Source organism: Anguilla rostrata, chromosome 16, assembly GCF_018555375.3.
Source record: "Anguilla rostrata isolate EN2019 chromosome 16, ASM1855537v3, whole genome shotgun sequence".
Lineage (NCBI taxonomy): Eukaryota > Metazoa > Chordata > Actinopteri > Anguilliformes > Anguillidae > Anguilla > Anguilla rostrata.
Window position 1 is genome coordinate 5,420,783 of NC_057948.1, and position 23,310 is coordinate 5,444,092.

The window sequence follows — 23,310 nt, forward strand, 5'->3', positions numbered from 1 at the left end:
GGTCATATGAACAAAACTAAAATTGTAAGAATTTTAGAGAAAATTTTATAGACCTTTAAGTAAGTACTGCTGATAGTGCTGGTGAGAGAAATATCAAGACTGTACCTACCCCGTGGATAATCCTCATATTTATATGTGCAAACACATTCAAGAGTAGTTGATATTGGAATGCTAGTTGATGTCTTGACAACAACAGGCCCTGTTGAATATTTAGGCGTTGCAGTTGTAGTGCCTGTGACAACCAGCACTGTCGTTGTACTGGCTGAAGTTGTAGTAACTGTTTGAGATGTTGTAGGTTTTACTTCTGTTGTTGTAGGTGGCACAATTGTTGTCTCCGTGCTAGTGGATGGTCTTGATGATGTCACAACAGGAGAAGTGGAAGTCTCAGGTGGTACTACTGGTGTAGTGACTTCTGCTTTTGTTGTTGAACTTGTGATTTCTGAAATTGGAGTTGTGGATGATGTTTCTATGATAGGACCAGTGGTTGTCCTGTTGGTGGCTTTGTTGTTTCAGTCTCAATTTTCTCTGTTGTGGATGGTTTTTCAGTGGTTGTAGGAGCTGTCTGAGACGTTGTAGGTTTTACCTCTGTTGTTGTAGGTGGCACAATTGTTGTCTCCGTGCTAGTGGATGGTCTTGATGATGTCACAACAGGAGAAGTGGAAGTCTCAGGTGGTACTACTGGTGTAGTGACTTCTGCTTTTGTTGTTGAACTTGTGATTTCTGAAATTGGAGTTGTGGATGATGTTTCTATGATAGGACCAGTGGTTGTCTCTGTTGGTGGCTTTGTTGTTTCAGTCTCAATTTTCTCTGTTGTGGATGGTTTTTCTGTCGTCAAAGGTGCTGTGGGAGATGGTGTGGGTTTGACTTCTGTTGACTCCGTTGGCCCTGGTGTGCTTTTTGTTTCCCCTACTGTGGTCACTTTCTGTGGCGATGTTGAATATTTTGTTGTAGTTTCTTCTGGCAATGTGAATATGGGCAATGTTTGTGTTACTGGCTTGAAGGAAGTTTCCCTTCCTTCTTCTGTTGTTCCTGATGTCTTTTCCTCTGTTGTGGATGGTTTTTGAGTGGTTATTGGAGCTGTTTGAGATGTTGTAGGTTGTCCTTCCGTTGTTTTAGGTGGCACAATTGTTGTCTCCGTGCTAGTGGAAGGTCTTGATGACGTCACAACAGGAGAAGTGGAAGTCTTAGGTGGTACTACTGGAGTAGTGACTTCTGCCTCTGTTGTTGAACTTGTGATTTCTGAAATTGGAGTTGTGGATGATGTTTCTCTGATAGGACCAGTGGTTGTCTCCGTTGGTGGCTTTGTTGTTTCAGTCTGAATTTTCTCTGTTGTGGATTTCGGTTTTTCTGTCGTCAAAGGTGCTGTGGGAGATGGTGTGGGTTTGACTTCTGTTGACTCCGTTGGCCCTGGTGTGCTTTTTGTTTCCCCTGCTGTGGTCACTTTCTGTGGCGATGTTGAATATTTTGTTGTAGTTTCTTTTGGCAATGTGAATATGGGCAATGTTTGTGTTACTGGCTTGAAGGAAGTTTCCCTCCCTTCTTCTGTTGTTCCTGATGTCTTTTCCTCTGTTGTGGATGGTTTTTGAGTGGTTGTTGGACCTGTCTGAGACGTTGTAGGTTTTACCTCTGTTGTTGTAGGTGGCACAATTGTTGTCTCCGTGCTAGTCGAGGGTCTTGATGATGTCACAACAGGAGAAGTGGTAGTCTTAGGTGGTGTTACTGGAGTAGTGAATACTTCTTCTGTTGTTGAACTTGTGATTTCTGAAATTGGAGTTGTGGATGATGTTTCTATGATAGGGGCAGTGGTTGTCTCCGTTGGTGGCTTTGTTGTTTCAGTCTGAATTTTCTCTGTTGTGGATATCAGTTTTTCTGTCGTCAAAGGTGCTGTGGGAGATGGTGTGGGTTTGACTTCTGTTGACCCCGTTGGCCCTGGTGTGCTTTTTGTTTCCCCTGCTGTGGTCACTGTCTGTGGCAATGTTGAATATTTTGTTGTAGTTTCTTCTGGCAATGTGAATATGGGCAATGTTTGTGTAACTGGCTTGAAGGAAGTTTCCCTTCCTTCTTCTGTTGTTCCTGATGTCACTCCTGAAAAGGAAGTTGCAAGATCTCTCATTACAATGTTTTTTGTGCGCACAGTCATACACATTCATACACCTGGCTTGTATACAGCTAATGTTCAGTTTACACTTTTGACATTATATCAGAAGTATTTGGGAGAGTAATTTGTATCCCAGTGTTGTCATTTCAAAATGACAAAATAATTATCTAATATGCTTTTATTTGAGATTCAAATAGTCACAAAAATTGACTGATGTGAAATATTCACAGCATGTTTAAAAGTTTGTTTTTGTTACTTAGGGTTGACAGTAGCACATGCCACTCATGGCTTAATTTCTGTTCAAAAATGAAATGTTTTACAATTTTTTCATGCTCTGGAAAAACTGGTTTTCTAATTTGGCTCTGTCATAAAATTCCCCTGTAGGGCCTGATTTACAAATATATTTAGCTGTTACAAACCTTTTAGCACAAGCAAAGCTTGTAACACAACCAAACTGGCACACCCATGTACAGTCCTATTTGGCATAAATCACCTAAACCTACCTGTTGTTGAGAAGACAAAGACTGTTGTCGGTGGTGCTGTGGTATATGTGGCGGTGCTTGTGGATTCTGTGGTCCTGGGTGACGTGGTTGGTACTACTGTGGTGGTGGTTGCACAATGATACATATCCCTCTCAATTGTTCCATTCTTTCCGCAGACAGCAGTGATACAACTGTCGTCACCATCGGTAGTGTTGTAAATGGTAACTCCATAAGGGTAATTATTTCCTTTGTATATGCAGTAACAGGCTGTGAAAATCAGAAAAGAGTTATATTTACTTGTCAGATACATTCAACCATGTGTTTCCTCACACCCCATCTTTTATTATTATAGTATTAATATAGTTTTATGAAATTTAGCTTCACCGTTGTCATCATGACTGCAGAGTACTCCAGTCATTGCACAGTAGCTGTAAGAAAAAAAGGAAATTGGTGGTTATCTTTTTCTTAAATTGTGTGTAAGACATTCTTTGGAGCACAGTAAATATTTAACTGGAGTTTTGAACAGTGTTGCCATCATTCCTTTGCTGAAGCACAGTATAATGTGTACTGAACAAGTGTGGCATTAGGAGATTTAAGGTTGGCATTTGCAACACACAGTACCCAGATTTGCTAGCTTATTTATCAGAGAACTATAGCTATCTATTTGGTTTCTTCAGTCTCTGGATTTTATCTTTCAGTGTATGTTTTGCAGGAATTATGTGTCAACGGAGAATCCCGTTCAGGGCAGGGCATTTTCAGTTGAAATACAGGATTACTGGTGATCCTAGCCCGGGCCGTGTTTGCTGATTGTCCAAAAAAAATGTGATCTTACCAGGTCTCACAGTTCTTTGTGGATGGGACACTCTGTCCATTGGTGTAGTGATTTCCCTCTTCATCATAGCAGCCACAATCTTCACTCGGCACACATTTCATTGTGTCTTCATCTAGGAATGGTTTGTCTGCAGGACACTTTGGATAGCAGCCTGAAAAGATAAAGTCTGTCAGGATAGATTCTTTGATCCACATTCAGTTAAAATTACTATGAGCAGTGCATGACCAGTTAGTTAACTGTAGAAGTTACGTATAGAGCTGCCATTTGTTTAGAACAACTGAACATAACCTTTTCAGCCCAATATGGTTATTTTAGCATGTTGCAAGATTTCCTAAAGGGCTATTTCTGCCCACCAAACAGTGAGGTCCTTTAAGGCAGAATTAGAAAGCAAACATTAATATAAAATTGATTATGTGAAATGTGTAAAACCCTATATAGTGTGAAAGTTTCTCCTTCACTAGTATTATTACATTAAAGCCTCCACCAAATCCCAGACAATGTTCAGTCGGTAATAAATCATAGTATGTCGTAACATTTTACTCTTGCAATGCAGCATGTGTGGACACAGGTTCATTTAGCTCCATTTAAGTAAAAAATGTTAGGAACATTGACTTTCAAATTTTTTTTTTTTTTAAATAAAATTTCTTTATTTCAATTCTACTATCTATGTTACAAAACAGGGTGAAGCCGCTTCAAATCCCTCCACCAACTCCCCTCCCCCTTCAGTCAAAACCCCTGGCTTCCCCCCACCCCTGCCCACCCATGTTATCCCCCCACACCCCACCCCCCAAAAAAAAAATAAAATAAAATAATAATAATAATAATAATAATAATAATAATAATAATAATAATAATAATAATTGGATCGACCAACAGACAGACAGGCAGACAGATAGACAGCCAGGTAGACAGGTAGACAGGCAGACAGATAGACAGGCAGGCAGACAAACAAATTGACAGACAGACAGGCAGACAGACAGACAGACAGACAGGTGATCAATAGACTGAGAACTGGATATTTGCAAACAAGAGTGGGATCAGGTTATACTGGAGAGGGTAGCTAGCCATGACTTCTGACATTTAGATAGGAGAGAAATGAGATAGAGGTAGTGCAATAGTGGAGAGGGAAGAAGAAGGAAAATAAAAAACAGAAACAAAATAATAATAATAATAATAATAATAATAATAATAACATCAACAACAACAATAATAATAATAATAATAATAATAATAATAATAATAATAACAATAGTAATCATAATAATAATGACAATAGTAATAGCAGCAATAATAATAATAATAATAATGACACTAGTTGCTGGGAGATGGATAAGTCAAATAAATCAAGTTATGGAGGGGTATAAGTATTTCTGTGGATGTGTTTTGACCATTGCTGATGGTGATAACAATAGAAACAACAATAATAATAATAATAATAATAATGGAGAGAAAAAAACAGAAACAATTGACTTTCAATTTAAAAAATGAATGTTATTTGTTTCTTTTTGTACCCCAAGGATATGGAAAAAGAAGATACAGCTGGGGTTCTGCTTTAAAATTTCCTTGAAATAGCAAGAGTAACAAAAGTGAATGTCTTTATTGGCAAAAATGAGACATTCTTGTTGAGGCAGCAGTGCATTTATAATTACATCCATAATGATATAACCTCTTAAATGATCTCCTTTTCATTAGATACTTGCTAACATGCTAAAGTTCCTAATCAGCCACACAAACTATAGCATCAATAGCTGAGTAAAATGAAGTATGGTTTTAAAATTGGAGTGCAACTACAAATTGTGTAAAGAACTAGAGGAAATAAATGTTACCCGTGATAACTGGAAACAGATTAGGGGGGAAACTATTACCTTCAAGGGCAGGAATCTGTTTGGAGCAAATCCCTGAAGGATTCCTGCAGGTTTTAACGCAGGGGGCTCCACAGGGCTTGTAGTGCCATTCACAATCATCAGGGCCATTGTAGTAATCACAGAACAGAGCTACATGGGACAGAAACAAATCAGTTGTATACATCCACATATTCGTGTGGTCAACAGCTTGTCACTTTTCCAGTGGAATTTTTAAATTAAAACTATATGTAACTGTGGTACATATATGTATAAATCACATTCTCAAGAGTAAACATGGTAATCTAGAGCCAAAGCACATTTGCAAAGACAAATTTGCACAGTTTGCCCAGTAAGATGGTGACATGGCACATTAACGTCAAGTGATGCTCTGATGCATCAATGGCTCAGCTTGCTCTGAATGTACCACAGTGCAAGCTGCAAGGTTACTTTACATTATGGTATTTCTCATGTTGCTCCTCTGATTGCCATTTGTCTCTATGCTGTGATGTTTGGAAGAGTTTTTCATGCACTTGTTGGTTGGGGCCAAATGTTCTATTGGCCTTGGGGCCCAGAACCAATTTAAACTAGCCGTGAGTGGTTTTATAATTAAATGTGGTACTGGACAAGATAGGCTGTATTGCATTTTCAGTTTTTGTGAATGAGAGAACAACAGATCACAGTTGTTGTGAACCCAGGTTGCTGCTCAGGGTCATATGAACACATTTTCATTGCGGCACAGGGCTTTTGCTTGTGTGGTTTGCTGTGACTCACGGCAGATTTGGGGAGTTCTCCAGGCGACGCACACTCCAGCTTCGTTGCAGGCCTGCGCGTAAGACGCCACAGCCGTGCAGAAGCACTCACAGTCTCCCCCACTGTCACACGCGCACGAGTCGCTCACGCACGCATCGTAGTACTGCCCAGGGTCCACCTTTCCAGAACAGTAAAGATTTTCTGCTTCAGCAAATCACTTTTTTCCATTTACATGCATTTTATACCATCAGAATTACTTTCAAAAGTATAGGAACATATTTAGAAAATACATTTTTCATTGTACTCACATGGAAGTCACTGTATAACCACAAGTGAATAACGCCAGATGCTAGAGTTTAAATCTAAATTAAGAACCAGTCTAGGCCCGACCACTAAGTCATGGTATAACAAGGATAGATACAAACATGCTAAAATATTTCTAATTTTCAAATACCTAAAAACAACTGTATGTCTACAAACCACAATCAAAAACAGTGGAGGCCTAGATTGCTTTGCTGGTGACACAGAGCTTTAACAATACGAAAGTAGCAACCCATATATGAAATACATATATGAAAAATAAACATTTAAAATGCAGCATATATATTTTTGAATGCTGCCTATCCTTGGAGTAGGGTAACTGTGGTTCGTGGACGTTGTACCTGTGAGTGGCAGGCACTGAACACTCTGCTGTTGATGATGCTACACTGCTTCTGGGCCCAGGATTGTCTGTAAGGGTTTGATGTGCAGGGGTCTTTTATGAGCTCTGCATCGGGGCAGGTGGGAGCCACCTTCCAGCTGTTTCCAAACTCCACGGGGTTCGCTACCACTGCCTGGCTCCTGGTGGTGAAGTCGTTGTTTCCGTTGCCATCGTAGTTTCCACACAGACCACAGACGCGGCCCTGGGGAAGAGATTAAATGCACACATTAAATGCTAAGTGTACACGCGTGCGTCTGGCCTAGCAGCTATTTTGTCGTGGTCTTCCTAAGAGTGACAGCGACAAAATTTAGTGAGTGTTCGTAATTTTTAACATGGATATTCCCCAGTAGGGCTGCTTTTTGCCAACAATGAGAATAATTATGTTTTCCCCTTAACTTTTGTATAAATAAAAGTGGACACCTGGAAACGCATTGATATACTGTATCAAAGAAAGTAATTACCCTGTGCGGTGCACACACAGGCATGCAAACATGTCATTGCATAGTGATGCCCCAATACATCATCATATTTTGCATATTTAAGTTGCTTTGGTGACAAATTGATCAATCTCTAATGTAATCACTTTCCATGAAAAATACTTACCTCAAATGTTGGGGCAAGTTTGATGAACATGCTGGTCTTTCTGTCCCATATTAGGATTAGGCCATTGTTTGCCTCAACCACCAGGTATATCCCCATGGTTCTGATCTTGAATGGAATCTCACTGCCAGTCTCCCTCTGTATCACATGGTACTTTCCTTCAGCCAGTACCAGCTCATTACCCTGAAAAAGAAATGACAACCATGCTGACAACAATGGAAGCTGAAGGTTACTAGCTACAGTATCTATTTCTTCAACATTTGGGTTTGATTTTCCTTTCTGTTTGCAAGCGAGAATTTCAATAAATAAAGTGTTTAATAAATGTTTTATTGACATTTGCAAACTTGAGGCACAAATTTCTACCAGCAGCTATAAATTAGGCCACATTACTAATTACTATCTTTGTGGTGTTTCACATTGCGATTGGATGGAAGATGGGTTAAACTAAAAAAACCAAAGGAACTTTAAAAGTGACTATCTAAGTCACTCATTAGCTGGTTACCTACTAACTGTTTACAGCAATTTTCTTTGATGCTTTATAAACATTACCAGACATATTATATTAACATGTCAGTCATGATAATATATGTAATGCCGATATGCACATGTTAAATAGAGTCAGTTTTGTAATTGTAATATCTTACTAAGTAGTTGTTTTGCACCTGACCCATTGTACAATGGCTTTTAGGTAGGCTTCTGGTTTAAATGTTCTGCTATTTTACTAACGTCAGACACACAGGCCTGCAGTACATACCTCCAGATAGAGCTTGATGGCCTTAGAACAGGTGGTGCCAGTGGTTCCGCAGGGTACGTTCTCAGTGACCACCCTGAAAGTTCCATTAATGCTCTTGCTGCAGTAATCCTGCAAAAGTTGCACATTTGGGTTCAAGTTCAGGAATATTCACATTTGTATAAGTGTGGTAGTGTTGCTCAGTAACTAGCTTCTGGCACTAGACCAAGGATTTGCAGATCTAAATTCTAGGTCAGGGCACAACATCAAGCTACTTAATTTGGATTGCAAAAGCAAATCTCCTAATAGATTTAAAGAGAAGAGTGACATTTATGGAGAGAATAGATATAACACATTATGCTTTCCCAAGCTACGTTTCTGTCTTGCTCATGAATATATTTCGCTGTCAGTTTGCAGTTTGTCATTTATTATAAAATGTACCTGAGTGAGGGTATATTCACACCCTCCACTGAATCTGAACCTTTTCTCATCAAAGGTGATGTAATTGCCATCTCCATATATGGCACAGGTCCCATGGCACTCATTAGATGTACACTCCCATTTGCTTTTCTTACAGGTGCTGAAACGATAACAGTAACAAAATACAGGGATGAGATCTTTCCTGATTGGTCAGAAATGCTTGTTTTCAGCACCTATTTGTCCCAAGGGCCAAAAGTATTTGGCTTTTTTTTTTCTTTTGCTTAGCATACTCTTCTGCTAACAGCTGTCCATCCATCCATCCATTATCTATACCCGGGGTCAGGATTGCAGGGGGTGCTGGCACCTTTCCCAGTGTGCATTGGTCAAGAGGCAGGATGCTGACAGCTGTCAGAGAGTTCCTAAACTCTGAGTCACATCCCTGAAATTATGATAATATGCATTTCAAAGGAGCATCGATTTATAAAATTATGTGCAGATCAGACTTACCATTTGTTGCAGGAAACTTTAATTTTGGACCCAGGCTGGTATGGAACACCATTGTGGATACAGGGACAAGTTTCCTCTTTTACACAGCCACCCATCCCATCAGCCACCAGTCCTTCAGGACATACGCAGCCTGAAATGCACTCCGTACTGACCTGTGGTGGAAAATCGCATCACAAAATCATCACAATCACTTGTGCACCTGTAAAACACTTTAATTTCATGGTTTTCCATGTGTAATTGAACATTTTACTGCTATCGGCGTAACCACTGCTGTATGTCCACTCTCTAATCCCGTCTGAATACACAAAATGGTAAATTATAAATGCTGGACTGATTGGCTTGCTAACTAGTACAGATTACAGGTTGAATAAGCATTGTCAGGCTATCATATGCTGCTTTTCTCAACATTTCAAGCAATTGAATGTGTTCTGTGAAACTGATTATTCATCAGCATCAGTTTAGGGCAAGTACAGAGCAGATCAGCTCAGCGATATTTATGGACAGGTTAGGGTAATAGTTTGGGCAAAGTACCCTGCAGAGTACAAAGTTAATGGGTGAACCTTTTAAATAATTAAAGATTGAAGATAAGTAGCTGAAGCTGTAAGTGCTGCTGGGTAGTCTGTAGGAGGTAAGTGAATAACTCACGCACTCCATGTTGAGTGTATTGTACTGTAAATGATGCTGGGTGGTGTGTAGGAAGGTAAGTGAGTAACTCACGCACTCCATGTTGAGTGTATTGTACTGTAAATGATGCTGGGTGTTCTGTTGGAAGGTAAGTGAGTAACTCACACACTCCATGTTGAGTGTGTTATACTGTAATGCTGCTGGATGGTCTATAGCTGCTGGGTGGTCTGTTTGAAGGTAAGTGAGTAACTCACACACTCCATGTTGAATGTATTGTACTGTAAATGATGCTGGGTGGTGTGTAGGAAGGTAAGTGAGTAACTCACACACTCCATGTTGAGTGTATTGTACTGTAAATGCTGCTGGGTGGTCTATAGCTGCTGGGTGGTCTGTAGGAAGGTAAGTGAGTAACTCACACACTCCATGTTGAGTGTATTGTACTGTAAATGCTGCTGGGTGGTCTATAGCTGCTGGGTGGTCTGTAGGAAGGTAAGTGCGTAACTCACACACTCCATGTTGAGTGCACTGCAGCTCCTCTGGCACTCAGACCCTTTGGTCCCTGATTTGGTCCCCTCGCAGTTGAAGAACACCATGGGTGAGACGCAGGTGGCTGTGGGAGATGCAGAAAGGGCTTTATATTTCCTGTTTATTTCTGTGTTACTGTTTATTTCCTGCTTCTAAAATAATGCTTGGCCCTTTCCCTTTCAGTTGAAATAGAACTGTAAAAATGGATTTATTGTTTACAATTCTATTAACCTATAATTTTATTGTGTTAATTTCAGTGTGTTTAGCTGAAGTTTAAACCTCAGAACTGCTGTACAACCGGAACAGCTAATCCTTATTTCATTGATTTAGAAAAGATGCTCCAGTTGCACTGCAGTTCTGTGGCCTAGTGGTTTAAAGCAATGGTTAAAACTCCAGCTCAGCACACTGCAATTGACCCAACGGTGTCCAGCACAAAAAGTCAAAATAAACTTATCTTGTGATCTGGTTTTCAGTGTTAAGTGCTCGTGCTGTCTTGACTAATTAACTTCTGGTTTTGTACGCATGTCCACATTTTTACATCTATGCCATTGAATTTATGTCTTTATATTCAGTATTTGGCTGAATTCACAGTCAGATGTTTTAGATACAGAATGTACTGTATTTAATCTAAATTGAATTGAAATTGATATCAGATAAAAATTGAGATTGAAATTAGAGACTGAGATTTAATTATACTTACTTTTTATCTGTTGTTCAGCCCCAAAGCAACTCAGAGATCCTTTCTTGCAAGTGCTGCAAAATGGGGACAGTGTAAGATTGGCAAAACAAAGCCAATATTGCAATGCACTGAGAACAAGTGAAGCTATTTCTTCATTGTGCTGTTTTTCACTGGATTGAATTATATCAATAATCTATGATCCAGAGTGCACGGAATGTGTTCTGTTTCTGTCTGCACAATAAACATTGTGGTCACTTAGACAGAAAGTGATCTATCATGGGCTTTTATCATCTGGAATATATACTGAATTGTATTATATGTGCTGTTTGTTGTGTGTAATTGTTGCTTTTTTATTGTAAACCAAGAGCTTAAATAAAATTTCCCTCATGTATAATCAACAAGAAAGATTAGTATTATACAATACAGTCGGTATTTAAGGATTATCAGGAACAAACAGAGACTCTACTATCACTGACATGCATAGAGAAACTCTACTATCCCTAACACAGACACCGAAACCCTACTGTCACTAACACACAGCAAAGGCCTTACCATGTAGCCCCGTTCTTGATGATTGTCTCTCCTGCTTCAACCTCCACCCCCTTGTGGTAACAGGGACAGCTTGTGGCAGGGACACATTGGTTTTCTTGGTTCATGTAGGTTCCCTCTTCACAACCGCAGCCGTCCACAGGTAAGAAGTCTACCTGGCAGGTGTAGTCAGGCTCACTGAGAGAGCGGCAGGTGCGCTTGCAGCAGGTCATGCTGTCCTGAAACACCATTGAGCTTGGGCAGCTGGTGTATTTATCTGAGAAAAGGAAAAGATAGAAAACCCCATTTTAGTATCGCTTAGCCTGATCTGCCCTGCTTCTCTTTGTCTGATGAAGTTTGACCTACTGCAGAAATGATTTCTCCATCCTTTGAGTATGATGCCTTTGACGGCACAAGCATGGACGTAGGAAGTGATTGCAGCACACATGCAGTCTTCGCTCTTCTCGCAGTTGCAGCTGTCATGCATGCATTGCTGAGGGGAAGAGGGAGTCCGCCATCAAAAATAACTCTCTGACAAATGTGTTATGTGGGACTGAAATTCTCCGGCTGGGATAATGATCATGACCTCTTCAGAAATTAAGGCATTTAAATAATTATGTGTGTAATGACTTACCATTTTGTACTTGTCTGGGTTTATCTCAGAATGGCACCGGGAAAATGGTCCCTTTGATTCTGTCAGGAAGGAGCACCAGTGCGTGGCATATCGCTCTGTGGAAAGGTGAGACACAAATGCATAAAAATATGGAACTACATTTCCTTTCTTTGGTAAAATATCATCATACTACTTTAAAATATCATGTCATATACATGCCAAACACATACTTCCTTTCCCTAAAGTGACAAATGTGAGAATGAAGGACAGAAGTAGGGTTCCAGAAGAGCTGTGGTGTTCATGTTGTCCTAGTCATAGAGTCACTATTATAGTGTACATGTTGTCCTAGTCATAGAGTCACTATTATAGTGTACATGTTGTCCTAGTCACAGAGTCACTATTATAGTGTACATGTTGTCCTAGTCACAAAGTCACTATTATAGTGTTCATATTGTCATAGTCACAGAGTCACTATTATAGTGTACATGTTGTCCTAGTCATGGAGTCACTATTATAGTGTACATGTTGTCCTAGTCATGGAGTCACTATTATAGTGTACATGTTATCCTAGTCATGGAGTCACTATTATAGTGTACATGTTGTCCTAGTCATGGAGTCACTATTATAGTGTGCATGTTGTCCTAGTCACGGAGTCACTATTATAGTGTACATGTTGTCAGGATGTCAGAGTTGGCGTGCAGGTTGTCATTGTGATGGCATCACAGCAGTAGTGTACAAACCATAGCCCAGGAGGCACAGTTGTACTGTACATGATGTCATTGGGAGTTACAGTAAATATTGTCACGGGGAGTCCTAGCTGTGGTGGTCGTAGCTGTAGTTTATATGCTTTCATAGTTACCATTCTCCACGCTAAGACTGCAGGGGTCCTCAGTGCTGCCCTTAATATCGGGGCAGCTGGACCTAGCCTTCCAGGTGTTGGCGAATGCTGCTGGGGTGCTCTCAACCAGTCCAGAAGTGACTTTGAAGTCGTCCGTTTCCATATTGTTAAAGTTTCCGCACAGACCTGAGGGAGGAAAGCACAAGGTACTGGGCATTTGTAAAAAAAAAAAAAACCATTTCCCCAGCCAGCCATCCACTAGCCTCCAGTGAGGGTCATACATTTACGGTACTATGAGACTGACTGGGTTGACCCTCTCAGCATCAAAATTCTGTCTGTTTCTGGAGATATGCCAGGGATGATAATATAGAGATGATAGTGATATCACCTTTTGCTAGAAGCCAGAGAAGAGTTCCACTAGTCACGGGGTACATTGATAACACATAGAAAAATGCCAATGGTGATTGGGAATACCTACTGCCTATATTTCTTGGATACCATCAGGGATCTTGGAAGTATGGCAAAAATAGCTTGGAAGCTTGTGTATTGCTAATAAACCCATGATCAATTATGGCTTCCGACAAATCATGATCTGCTTTAGGTGGGCTACAAGTCGAGGTGGCAGTTCAGCCAATGCTTCCATCAACCTTTTACTCAGATTTGTTCGAACCAGACTGCAGTAAATCAATCTCACCTTTTCCAGAAAGAGCCTGCAATTGCGCTCAATGTATGTGAGAATTTCAGGAAATAACCAGGCAGCACCTTACAATAGTTTACCCATATTACCTGTAATTACCATTTTTCCAATAACATGCTATTGATAGATTTTGAATGTATATTAAAAATTTGGTTTTGAAAATATCACCAGTAGTAAATTGTGTTAAATTTATTCTGAATAATAAAGTTATTGCGAGCACTTACCACAGGTTATCCCCTTGTTTGAGGGGTTTAAGGTGATGTAGGCCTGCATGACTGGAACCAGCTGGATCCTCAGCTGGAGCCCGTACTTGGTGTCGGCAATGATGTAGAATGTGGATGGCTTGAAGATGGTGACCTGATCTGCAATGTAAATGATTCTGTAAGAATACATCCATTTCTGTTCATTACTAGCTGACATAAAGCAGAAATACGGCAACAGCCTACCTGTAGAAAGTGGCAGTGGAGCTACTAAACTATTTACAGAGACAGCTCCGTTTGGCTGGATGGAGATGATCTGTGGGATGGAGAGGAAGTGAGTAGGGAGACATTTAACATTCTACAACAGCTGCCTTAAAAATATGTCCTGGCTGGTACACCAATGATGGATATGGTGGCCAGTAGTCGCCACTGGATGCCAACCCTGGTGCGTTGTTGCATTTGATCTAATAATCTAATACGCTAACTATTGCTAATCAATCAGCAGCTGGGTCACAAGACCCAAAGAGGTTTAAAAAAAAAAAAAATACAAATTTCAGTCTTTACTTAAATGACGCCTAAAAGGATGCAGAGGAAGGAATTACTTACAGTATCTAGGACTCGGATGCTCACAGCCTTCAGACAGGTCTCTGTGTCGCTTAGGCCACATTTTTCTAAGTCTGCCAGAACTGTGAAATTGTTTCCTTCGCGTTGCTAAGGGAAAAGGATGACAGTGGACAGTGACTCGTGTGTTGTTTTAAAGGAAATGGAATTGTTTTCTTTACCCTTCATCAGAAGCAAAGCCCCCTCTCCCAAAAGTGACATTTCACAAACTCTTATTTTTCGAAAGACAATTCACGCATTCCACAGTTAAAATTTTTTTTTTTTTTTACAGATTGCCTCAATCACATCCATCCATCCATCCATTATCTATACCCGCTTATCCTGGGCTGAGGCCTTCTTTCTCTCTCTCTCTCTTTCTCTCTCTCACTCTGTCTGTCTATATAAAGGAGGATGCAGGACACAATGTAACAGTAACTTTTTTTTAAAGTAATTTTTTAATAACTAAATTTCAGCATTCGGCCTGGAAGTAACGTACCTTACTGCAGCATCAGAGTGTATGATTTGCAGAGTGTGTGCTGTTTATGGAACTTGACCCTAACCATGCCTTTGACATGTAAAATATAATGATGTCAGAATCACAGACTCTATGGGCACTAACCTTGACCAGGAAGTAGGAGCACTGCCCATTAATGCTGTAGGCTTTTCCGTCGAAAGTGGTGATATGTGACCCACCCTCTACAGAACAGGTTCCAGGGCATTCCAGTTCCTCACAGCTCCACTCACCCCCAGAACATGTACTGGACAAAACAGCTTGTATTTTAGTTAATTATCACTAGGTCACAATGCTTCACAATGCTTACCTGAATAAAACTGTGGATGCTAGCTTTTGTTCTGGCCTTGTACTATGACACCTGATTCAACTAGGATCCAAAACTGACAGTCTTATTACTTCAAAGATTTGGTTCAAAACACTGTAACAGAAGTGTTTTCATGTTTCTTATAATCATATGTCATATTCTTAAGCCAGATTTTTTGTTTATTGTATTTTGTGTTCTGTGTATATACTTATTTATTGTAGGTTGCCTCTTGGCCAGGACACCCTTGCAAAAGAGATATTAATCTCATGAGGACTTCAGTTAAAATAAGGTACAGTATGCAAACAATAATAACCATTGTCTTTAATACAGATCAAACATTAGTTGAATCAGATGCTTTAGTGCTGAGTTTTTTGGGTAAGAAAAATGAGGTTGATGGAAAAGTGCAAGTGATTGAAAATGAATACTGGGAAAAACTAAAATAATGCCAGAAATAATGGACACACTTAACTTACAGTAACACTGCGGTTGATTTTGACATTTCACAGAGCATTTCACTCACCATTTCCTGCAATTAGTTTTGTAAGATTCTCCTGAACCGTATGTTCCTCCATTATAGGTACAAGAGCACTGCTCTACTTTGATACAGCCAGACCGCTTGATGTCATCAAAAACAGTCCCTGAAAGATAAAGATTTTTAACATTTAGCATTGCTAACTCCGAAACTGCAAACCTAATTATGCCTGCAGCTACAGAAGAGCACTTAAATTTTTCTGCACCTCTGAATGCACATAATGTGTTTATGGCAGATATATTTTCATAATGCACTAAATGTCTTTTTTGTCATTTAGTGCATTCAGTTTCAGTGCAATGAATGACATTTCTTTTTGTAAAGTGAGAACTCAGGCATTAAACTCATGAGAGGTAATCATCAGTTGCTTTAAAACTACTTTTGAAAGCAGTAGCTATTGGTCATTACTCATAATTGAACCTCGTCCATCACCCTCATAAACTTGGGGTATGATGAGCCTCATCATGTTAACACTTTGATATGAGGTAAGCCCACCCAATTCACAGGATGTGTTTTGCTAACAAAGCAGAGGTCAGTTATAATAAATCATTATTTCTTGCACTGAGGTGGCAATTCAAACCAGAAAGTTCTCTGGTGGTCCATCAGCAAATAACTTGATACTGGCTAAAGCCTGTTAGAAGCAAACAGGTAGCATGACTTCTAGTAGAAACCATTCTCAAGCAAATTGCCCATTCCAGACTCTGGAGCGATAGAGACTACTGAACATGGGAGCATTTACCAGGTGGGCAGAAGCAGCCGTCGGTGCAGTGCTCCTCACACAGTTGGCTTCTGTCTGAGTTAGAGCAAGTGTCGATGCACGGGGTTCCACACTCCTGGTACTCCATGTTAAAGGGACAGGATTTGCCTGTGTGCCACAGTGAAGCCAGTCAGCCATGACAAGATTGAAATCAAAAGGTATCATCAACCTCTTTCGCAGTATGTTTACACAGTCAATGTACATATACTCTGAAAATAAGACCCCAGCGTATTTACAAAAGATTTTTCTTGCATGAAATGTATGTTGTTTTATACATCTGTGGAATGCATTACAAAATTATAGGGTATGTAAAAAATATGCTACTAAATATTAATCCAGTTTTATTTTTTCACACTGATGTTGGCTAGGTTTATCTTATAACATATATTTTGTTCATATTAAATACTTGATATGTAATAGATGAAACATTTTCATCAGTGTTTTTGAGGAAGATATAATGTCACTTGGATTGTTGTGTGTGCGTTGGAGGAAAGTGGAGAGCCACGTACTGCAGAATTGCTGGGTCCTCCACTGCTGTGGCTGTCCACCAGCGTGTACGCACTGTCGCGAGTACTCCGAGATGGTGTTACACAGGCAAAAAGAGCTGCTGCTCTCGTTGCAGTTGCACATGTCAGAAACGCAGGCTTTCATTAGGTAATCGCTGGCCACCAGGTCCTGGCAACTGCTGAAGGCCTCTTGGGACATTAGCTTCTCGCAAGCCTCTTGCTGCAATGATAACCGCCCAGGGATGTTCAAGGTATAATACAATACAATTACCCCCCCCCCAAAAAAAAGTAAATAAAATTTTTTGCGACTAACATTCCAGTAACATATAGCTGCGTAACTATTTTTCACAATTTGGGGAAGGTCCTTTCCAGTTTCAGCATGACAATGCCAGGGCACATGGGTAGGTCCATAGAGAAATGGTTTAGGTGAGAACAGTGTGGAAGGACTTGAGTGGCCTGCAGAGAGCCATGACCTCAACCCCATCCAAAATCGTTGGGATTAGTTGGAAATCCAGCTTTGAGGCAGGCCTAATTGTCCAATCAGTGCCCGCCCTCACTAATGCTCATCTGGCTGAATGGAAGCAAATCCCTGCAGCAATGCTCCAACATCTAGTATCAAGCCTTCCCAAAAGAGTGCAGGTTCTAATAGCAGCAAAGTGTGGACCAACTCCATATTAATGTCCATAGTTTTGGATGAGATGTTGAATGTCAGTTGTCCACATACATTTGGCCATGTAGTGTACATAAATGCAAATGCATAATTAAAATGCATGTATTTGAAATGCTGCCCATTCTATAACAGACAGGACAAATCCCAAGACTGAATGAGCGATCAAATGCTCTTATGACTGGTCAGACGTGTTGCTGTGTGAAATGAATGGATGTAAAAAACTGAAAATCTATCAAATGGTAAATGGACTGCATTTATATAGCGCTTTTATCCAAAGCGCTTTACAATTGATGCCTCTCATTCGCCAGAGCAGTTGGGGGTTAGGTGTCTTGCTCAAGGACACTTCGACACGCCCAGGGTGGGGTTTAAACCGGCAACCCTCCGACTGCCAGACAATCGCTCTTACCTCCTGAGCTATATACGCCCTATCATACTCTTGTACTGCACCAGGTGCAGGTTCTTACCAGCTCCACAGTGTTGCAGCTCTTTTCAGGCAACGGTGCATGTTCTTCACAGTTTTCTGTGGGGCTGTCCATCCTCCAGATGTTAGCAAAGTTAATAGCAGATAATTTTGCACCTGTAAGTCATGAGAAGTTTGGAGGTTAAGCTCTGAATATATATTTTAAAAATTACACCCAGATATACATAGAATAAAATGTTAGTTCTGTCTCTCTTCACAGTTTTTTTTAGCTGCAAGCATTGGTGAATTTCACAGAGGTTCAGCAAAAATTTACCATCTTTATAGAACTCATCGTAGGTCTGCACCCCGTTAAAGTCACCGCAGAGCCCACACGTCTGGTTTCTGAATTTGTTGTCCATTTCCATCTAGAACAACATGAGAAATGTGACTTAAACAAAAATCTGAGAGTTCAGAGTTGTATTGTTTATCTTAGGAAACAGAAAATATTCCCTGGAACACAAGCATTATATACAAAACCATGACCACATTTTTCTAATTTTACATTACATTATTACATTATTTTTTATTTTGGTGCTTTAAACAATTATGATTATATCATTTTCATATTATATACAAATATTTAAAAGTTTATAAAAATGAATCCTTACATTCTTTTTACTGTGTACTTTGGATATTTGATGATATAGACTATTTTAATTTGTAAATGTGATCAAATAATGGCCATTTCAGCCAGAGGCATGCTTAACCACAGAAATTGCCAGTTCATGCATTAGTTTGCCAACAGGACCTTTGACAAAATCATGCACACATTCACAAATATCCCTGGGCAGGTATGTGTTTATCAAATCAATTGTCAAGGTTTGTCTTTCCTAAAATGGATTATTTGTTTATACTTAACATAATGTACATACAGTACACAAGGAATAATCCATTGTGGTTTCAAGATCCTGCTCTCTATTGGTGGAAAACAGCCAGTGGGAATTATAAAAGAGAAACATTACTGCTTCAGTGAAGTAAGATTAGTAAGTCATGCTAATACACACGAGTATGACTGCGCACAGGAAAGCATGCCAATATGCATTCACAGCATGTACTACATGCCTTATAAAGGACACTGCACACACTGATCTTCTTGTGCTTCTCATATATGTAGGATTAACGGGTCTGTGCTTTACGTTTCCGGTTGGCTTGAAGATGCCAGGCTCAGAGACTGAATTGGATATGACCCTCTCTGAAGAACAGGCCGCTGCTTTTCTTGGTTGAGACAAGCAGAGCAATATCTACCTTCTGTATCTCCATGCCAACCATATTCTAGGAGAAATCCCCCTCCTGGTCAGTTGCAATCCAGCTGTTGCCTTCTCATTTAGCAGAAGATGGAGATCATCTTGTGGTCCAACATCAGCTACACAATTTGAAGCACTGCTGTCTAGTCTGTCTCTCTCAGCACATAGATAGAATGCTAGAATTTCTGCATCTTTTTGTTCTGAGATGTCAAACATGACAGTTTATGGACCAGGAGTGCTGCATGACTGCCTGAGAGACATCCACACTCCCATGTGTAGGGCGGGGTTTTGGTGGGATTCTCTGGGCTAGGGCCGAGTGTGGTAGGGTGTACTGTGGGTGAGGGGGTCAAAGGGAACTGGCACTCTCCTGGAACACCCTCCATATCAATACCCTGGAGCTAGAGACCAGTCACCTCTCACTACGAGACATCTCCCCAATATGCCATTTGCCTGTCTTTACAGGACATCTCCATAAAATATGAGTCACCAGTCCCTACAGGACATCTCCCCAAAATACCACCCACCTGTCTCTGTGGGACATCTCCCCAATATACAACCCATCTGTCTCTATGGGACATCTACCCAATGTACCATTCACCTGTCCCTACAGGACATCTACCCAATATACCACCCACCTGTCTCTATGGGACATCTACCCAATATACCATTCACCTGCTTCTATGGGATCTATTTCCAATCCTGCAGGGCTGATTGGTTCATTGGTGTCATTAAAAAAACGCAATAATGATTATCTTGTTGTTACTGAACTGGTGGAGAATAGGCTGACATCCGCTTCCTCAGAATGTGCCATTGAGATGATATATACACATATAGGCCTAGCAGCAGTATTTCCATAGGCAAGAAAGGTTCAAATAAAGTTAGAGCAGTTTTGAATCTATGTTACGATCATTACAAAACATGATGAGGACGATTTATAATATTTGGCTAAAATCAAGTAATAACAGATATAAGATTAAATAAGATGCTGTGTTCTCTGTGTGAATGGCAGCTGCCCAGCTAACTAATCACTCCTAATAGGTGTGTTCATAGATAAGTGTGTGCAGTGTACTTTCTAAGGTTTGTGACATGCTGTGTATGGGAATAAACAAACTACCATGTTCCTCTGGCAAACCTAGGCCTCAGAATAACACATTTGATTAAGCATGTTTAGACCCCCCAGTTTCAGTGTATTTTTACACGGCATCACAAGCATCATACCAAGAAGGAGTCATCCCTGTTCCATGTGGCAACCAGGCCCAGCTTGCATGTAATCTTAAGGTGCGAGGGGGTTGGCTCAATAAGAACTCCAAGCTGGCTGTATGGCAAGATGACCCTGAAAGATATGGAAGTTGGTTAAACTCACAACACAAAATAAATATATATTTGGCATTTTACCAGTATAAGAGGCACATATCACACATACCAGTTAGGCATAGCTGGGATGCTGGCTCATTAGGCTTATTTTCTAAGCACAATACTTGATATTTGGGTTAACATTTGAATATTGGAGTGTGTGTAAACATAGCCGTAGTTAGTTTAGAGTACTACCCAGATTAAAACTAACAGTGCTTAGCTCAGAGTTCAAGCTGCATTCCTGGCTCGCCCATTCGGGAGCTAAGGATACCTGTTTTCATGGTAATAAACTACTGCTATGTGAAATTGCTGTTGTCAAATGTATTGTTTTGATCCACATTCAAACAGTGAATAAAGGCATTCAATGAGTTATATTCAGAGTGGATCATAGGGGGCAATAGTAGCTATATGTGCCTTTTAAAGGTACATGTTGCACATATATCAGGAAGAAAGTTTTTGCACAATTTTGAGATATTGGCAATATGTGGAATAGCTTTCCAGGAGGAAACTCTTTGGTTGTTGAATCCCATCCATGATGCCATGTTGGATTCGCTTAATTTGTAGATAAAAGACAATCCGAGATGGTATAAATGGCCTGTTCTCATAATTATTTGTAAGTTTAAGATTTCCCAGTTCTCACTCGTTATGGTTGACAAGGACTGAGTCCTTGGTGAGCTCCACCACTGTCCCGTCCAGCTTCATGGTGATCTTGCTGATGGTGGGCAGGCCGTCCACCACTTGCCTCCTCATCTGGATGTTGAACTCTTCGTAGTCGCTCTTGCACAGAGAGCTTAGGACAAAGTTACAGGTGGAGGGCACTTGGATGACATCCCCATCAAAAGTCTTGAAGTGGTAGTTTCCCCAAGTGCTGCAAACTCGGCCATTGTGAGCAGGGCTCACTCCTTGGGCCAGAGAAAATCATCATCATCATAAACGTGACATCACAGATTTTTAGTAGAACATTCCTTTAGGTAGTAAATGTCAGTAACAGACAGTAAGTTGTGGGAACACACTTCCAGACCTTACCTGAGATCACCGATAACTTAGTGATGGAAGAAGTCATATACACGGACTGAGAAGAGGCTACAACACAATGAGGAAGAAGTTAGCTGCACTGTTTTTTCTTTCTACAACACAGCCAAAACTGTAACTCAAAACAGTAACTTGGGCAATAATGCAAAGCCTTATTGTTTTATGAAATATTCATTTTTTTTGTATTCATAACTCACATTGTTGATCATCTGAACCAACTGTGGAGAGAAGCAGTGGAAAGAATTGTATTCATCATATTTTATATTACATATTCTCAATAAGTCACATTAAAAACATGTTTATTAACTCAGATTAGTGAAATTAGTATGCTTTGAGATTTGCAGGTTTTTAAAAGTACATTTTGAAAAAGATTTTGAATTTAACTCACGATGTATATTCTACCTTATGACCTGAATTTATATTTAGCACGTACTGATGTTGTAAAACGTTCTTCCATAACAATACAAACACTTCATTTCCTATCAAGGGAATAATAATCTGGTTATTTTTGTAATTGTGGAGCTGTATCTTAAGCATTAATCGGGAGCAAATGTTAAAGCAGTTAACATTAGAGTTGCAAAAAGATGTACCGACCTGTCAGCCCAACAGACAGCAGTGTCCAGGCCAGGAGTCGTAAGAGTGTCCCCATTCTGCTGTGGGGATTGGAACGTTCTCAGGACTGGTGCAATGGAGTAACGTTTCCACTCAGACTCTGAGTTTTATACCCTGACTTTCTGAGGAGGGACCAAGGAAAGGTGGCATAGGTGGGGTTGGCAAGTAAATTTGAATATGTCAAGATGAATGGTGACTCTTTGTTTAATTAAGTGTATGTTCCCTCCTTAAACATTAACTTTAACAGCTTGTGTTGATAGATTTGTTCCATGTAAAAGATCTGCAAATTCTTTCTTTTTAAACTATTTACATATAAAATGTATCTCATTTAAATTTCTATCTGAATTAATATTTAAAGATTTATTTATTGTTAAGGTGTATCTTGTATTTATTACATTATCTTTCCAATAACACAGTCAGTGATGTCATAATAATAGTATGCTCTTATATGTTATAGTATCATATAATTGATATGATGATGATTATAATGATGATGATGATGATTATTATTGTTATTATTATGATTATTATTATTATTAATATTAGTATTCGTATTATTGTTAATAACAACAATAATAATTATTATCATCTTTATCATCATCATGCATTTGTCATTCATTATAACAATAATAATAATAGGAAGAAGAAGAAGAAACAGAAGAGCATGTGGTAGGAATAATATAACCTTAAAATGTGAATAACAAAACGTAAGTAATAAAAAGAAATGTTAAAAACCTCACTGTGCAGCAGTATGAACATTATTACATTACACTACTGTACATGTTGCACAAAAAAGTTTTTAAAATGTGGCAATAGTTTTTAACTGTACGGTAAAAACTTCATAATGCAGTTGCTGCATTGCTCTGTATTTCCACGAGGCTTTGCAGCATGGGATTACTTCTATCTGTTGGCTGGGATTTTGTACAGGTATACCTTTTTTTCCCTTATAATTTGCAGGGTCTGGATTTCTGCCAGTTTCATATCTTCCCATTCTAAACTTTCACTTTTCTGTCTGACAGAACAGTATAACATATAAGACTTAATGTTTAAGCAGGGAACATA

At 39.7% G+C, this 23,310-nt stretch overlaps 1 protein-coding gene across 3 annotated transcripts; it reads right to left on the reverse strand.

Annotated features, from left to right (window-relative positions):
- Nucleotides 1-108: 108 nt before the first annotated feature.
- LOC135241750 (mucin-5AC) lies at nt 109-22,329 on the reverse strand. 3 transcript variants are annotated; one of them, XM_064312398.1, is made up of 32 exons: nt 22,231-22,329; nt 21,834-21,854; nt 21,631-21,687; nt 21,245-21,506; nt 20,470-20,584; nt 18,282-18,372; nt 18,012-18,124; nt 16,881-17,097; nt 16,354-16,479; nt 15,606-15,723; nt 14,887-15,025; nt 14,274-14,378; nt 13,914-13,983; nt 13,692-13,829; nt 12,792-12,956; nt 11,954-12,048; nt 11,686-11,812; nt 11,344-11,596; nt 10,813-10,865; nt 10,094-10,197; nt 8,964-9,115; nt 8,478-8,616; nt 8,061-8,168; nt 7,310-7,489; nt 6,669-6,908; nt 6,028-6,184; nt 5,278-5,406; nt 3,413-3,563; nt 2,965-3,008; nt 2,602-2,847; nt 1,096-2,085; nt 109-858 (listed from the first exon to the last, which is right to left on the reverse strand). In XM_064312398.1, exons 1-32 carry the CDS (start codon nt 22,283-22,285, stop codon nt 467-469), a joined length of 5,352 nt encoding a protein of 1,783 aa, XP_064168468.1. In that variant the 5' UTR covers nt 22,286-22,329; the 3' UTR covers nt 109-466. The 3 variants fall into 3 exon arrangements, with proteins under 3 accessions (XP_064168468.1, XP_064168469.1, XP_064168471.1); XM_064312399.1 differs by having other exon boundaries at nt 140-858; nt 16,354-16,481; nt 16,886-17,097; XM_064312401.1 differs by having other exon boundaries at nt 140-840; nt 1,600-2,085; nt 22,231-22,328.
- Nucleotides 22,330-23,310: the final 981 nt, after the last annotated feature.

Excerpts from the sequence above, each read along its gene's own strand:
- LOC135241750 (XM_064312398.1), bottom strand. The coding sequence starts at position 22,285 with ATGGGGACACTCTTACGACTCCTGGCCTGGACACTGCTGTCTGTTGGG. Across the intron at positions 15,026-15,605 it reads AAAACTAATTGCAGGAAATG|TACATGTTCTGGGGGTGAGT; the intron begins GTGAGTGAAATG and ends TGTTTTGTCCAG. Across the intron at positions 7,490-8,060 it reads CCATCAAGCTCTATCTGGAG|GGTAATGAGCTGGTACTGGC; the intron begins GTATGTACTGCA and ends TTTCTTTTTCAG.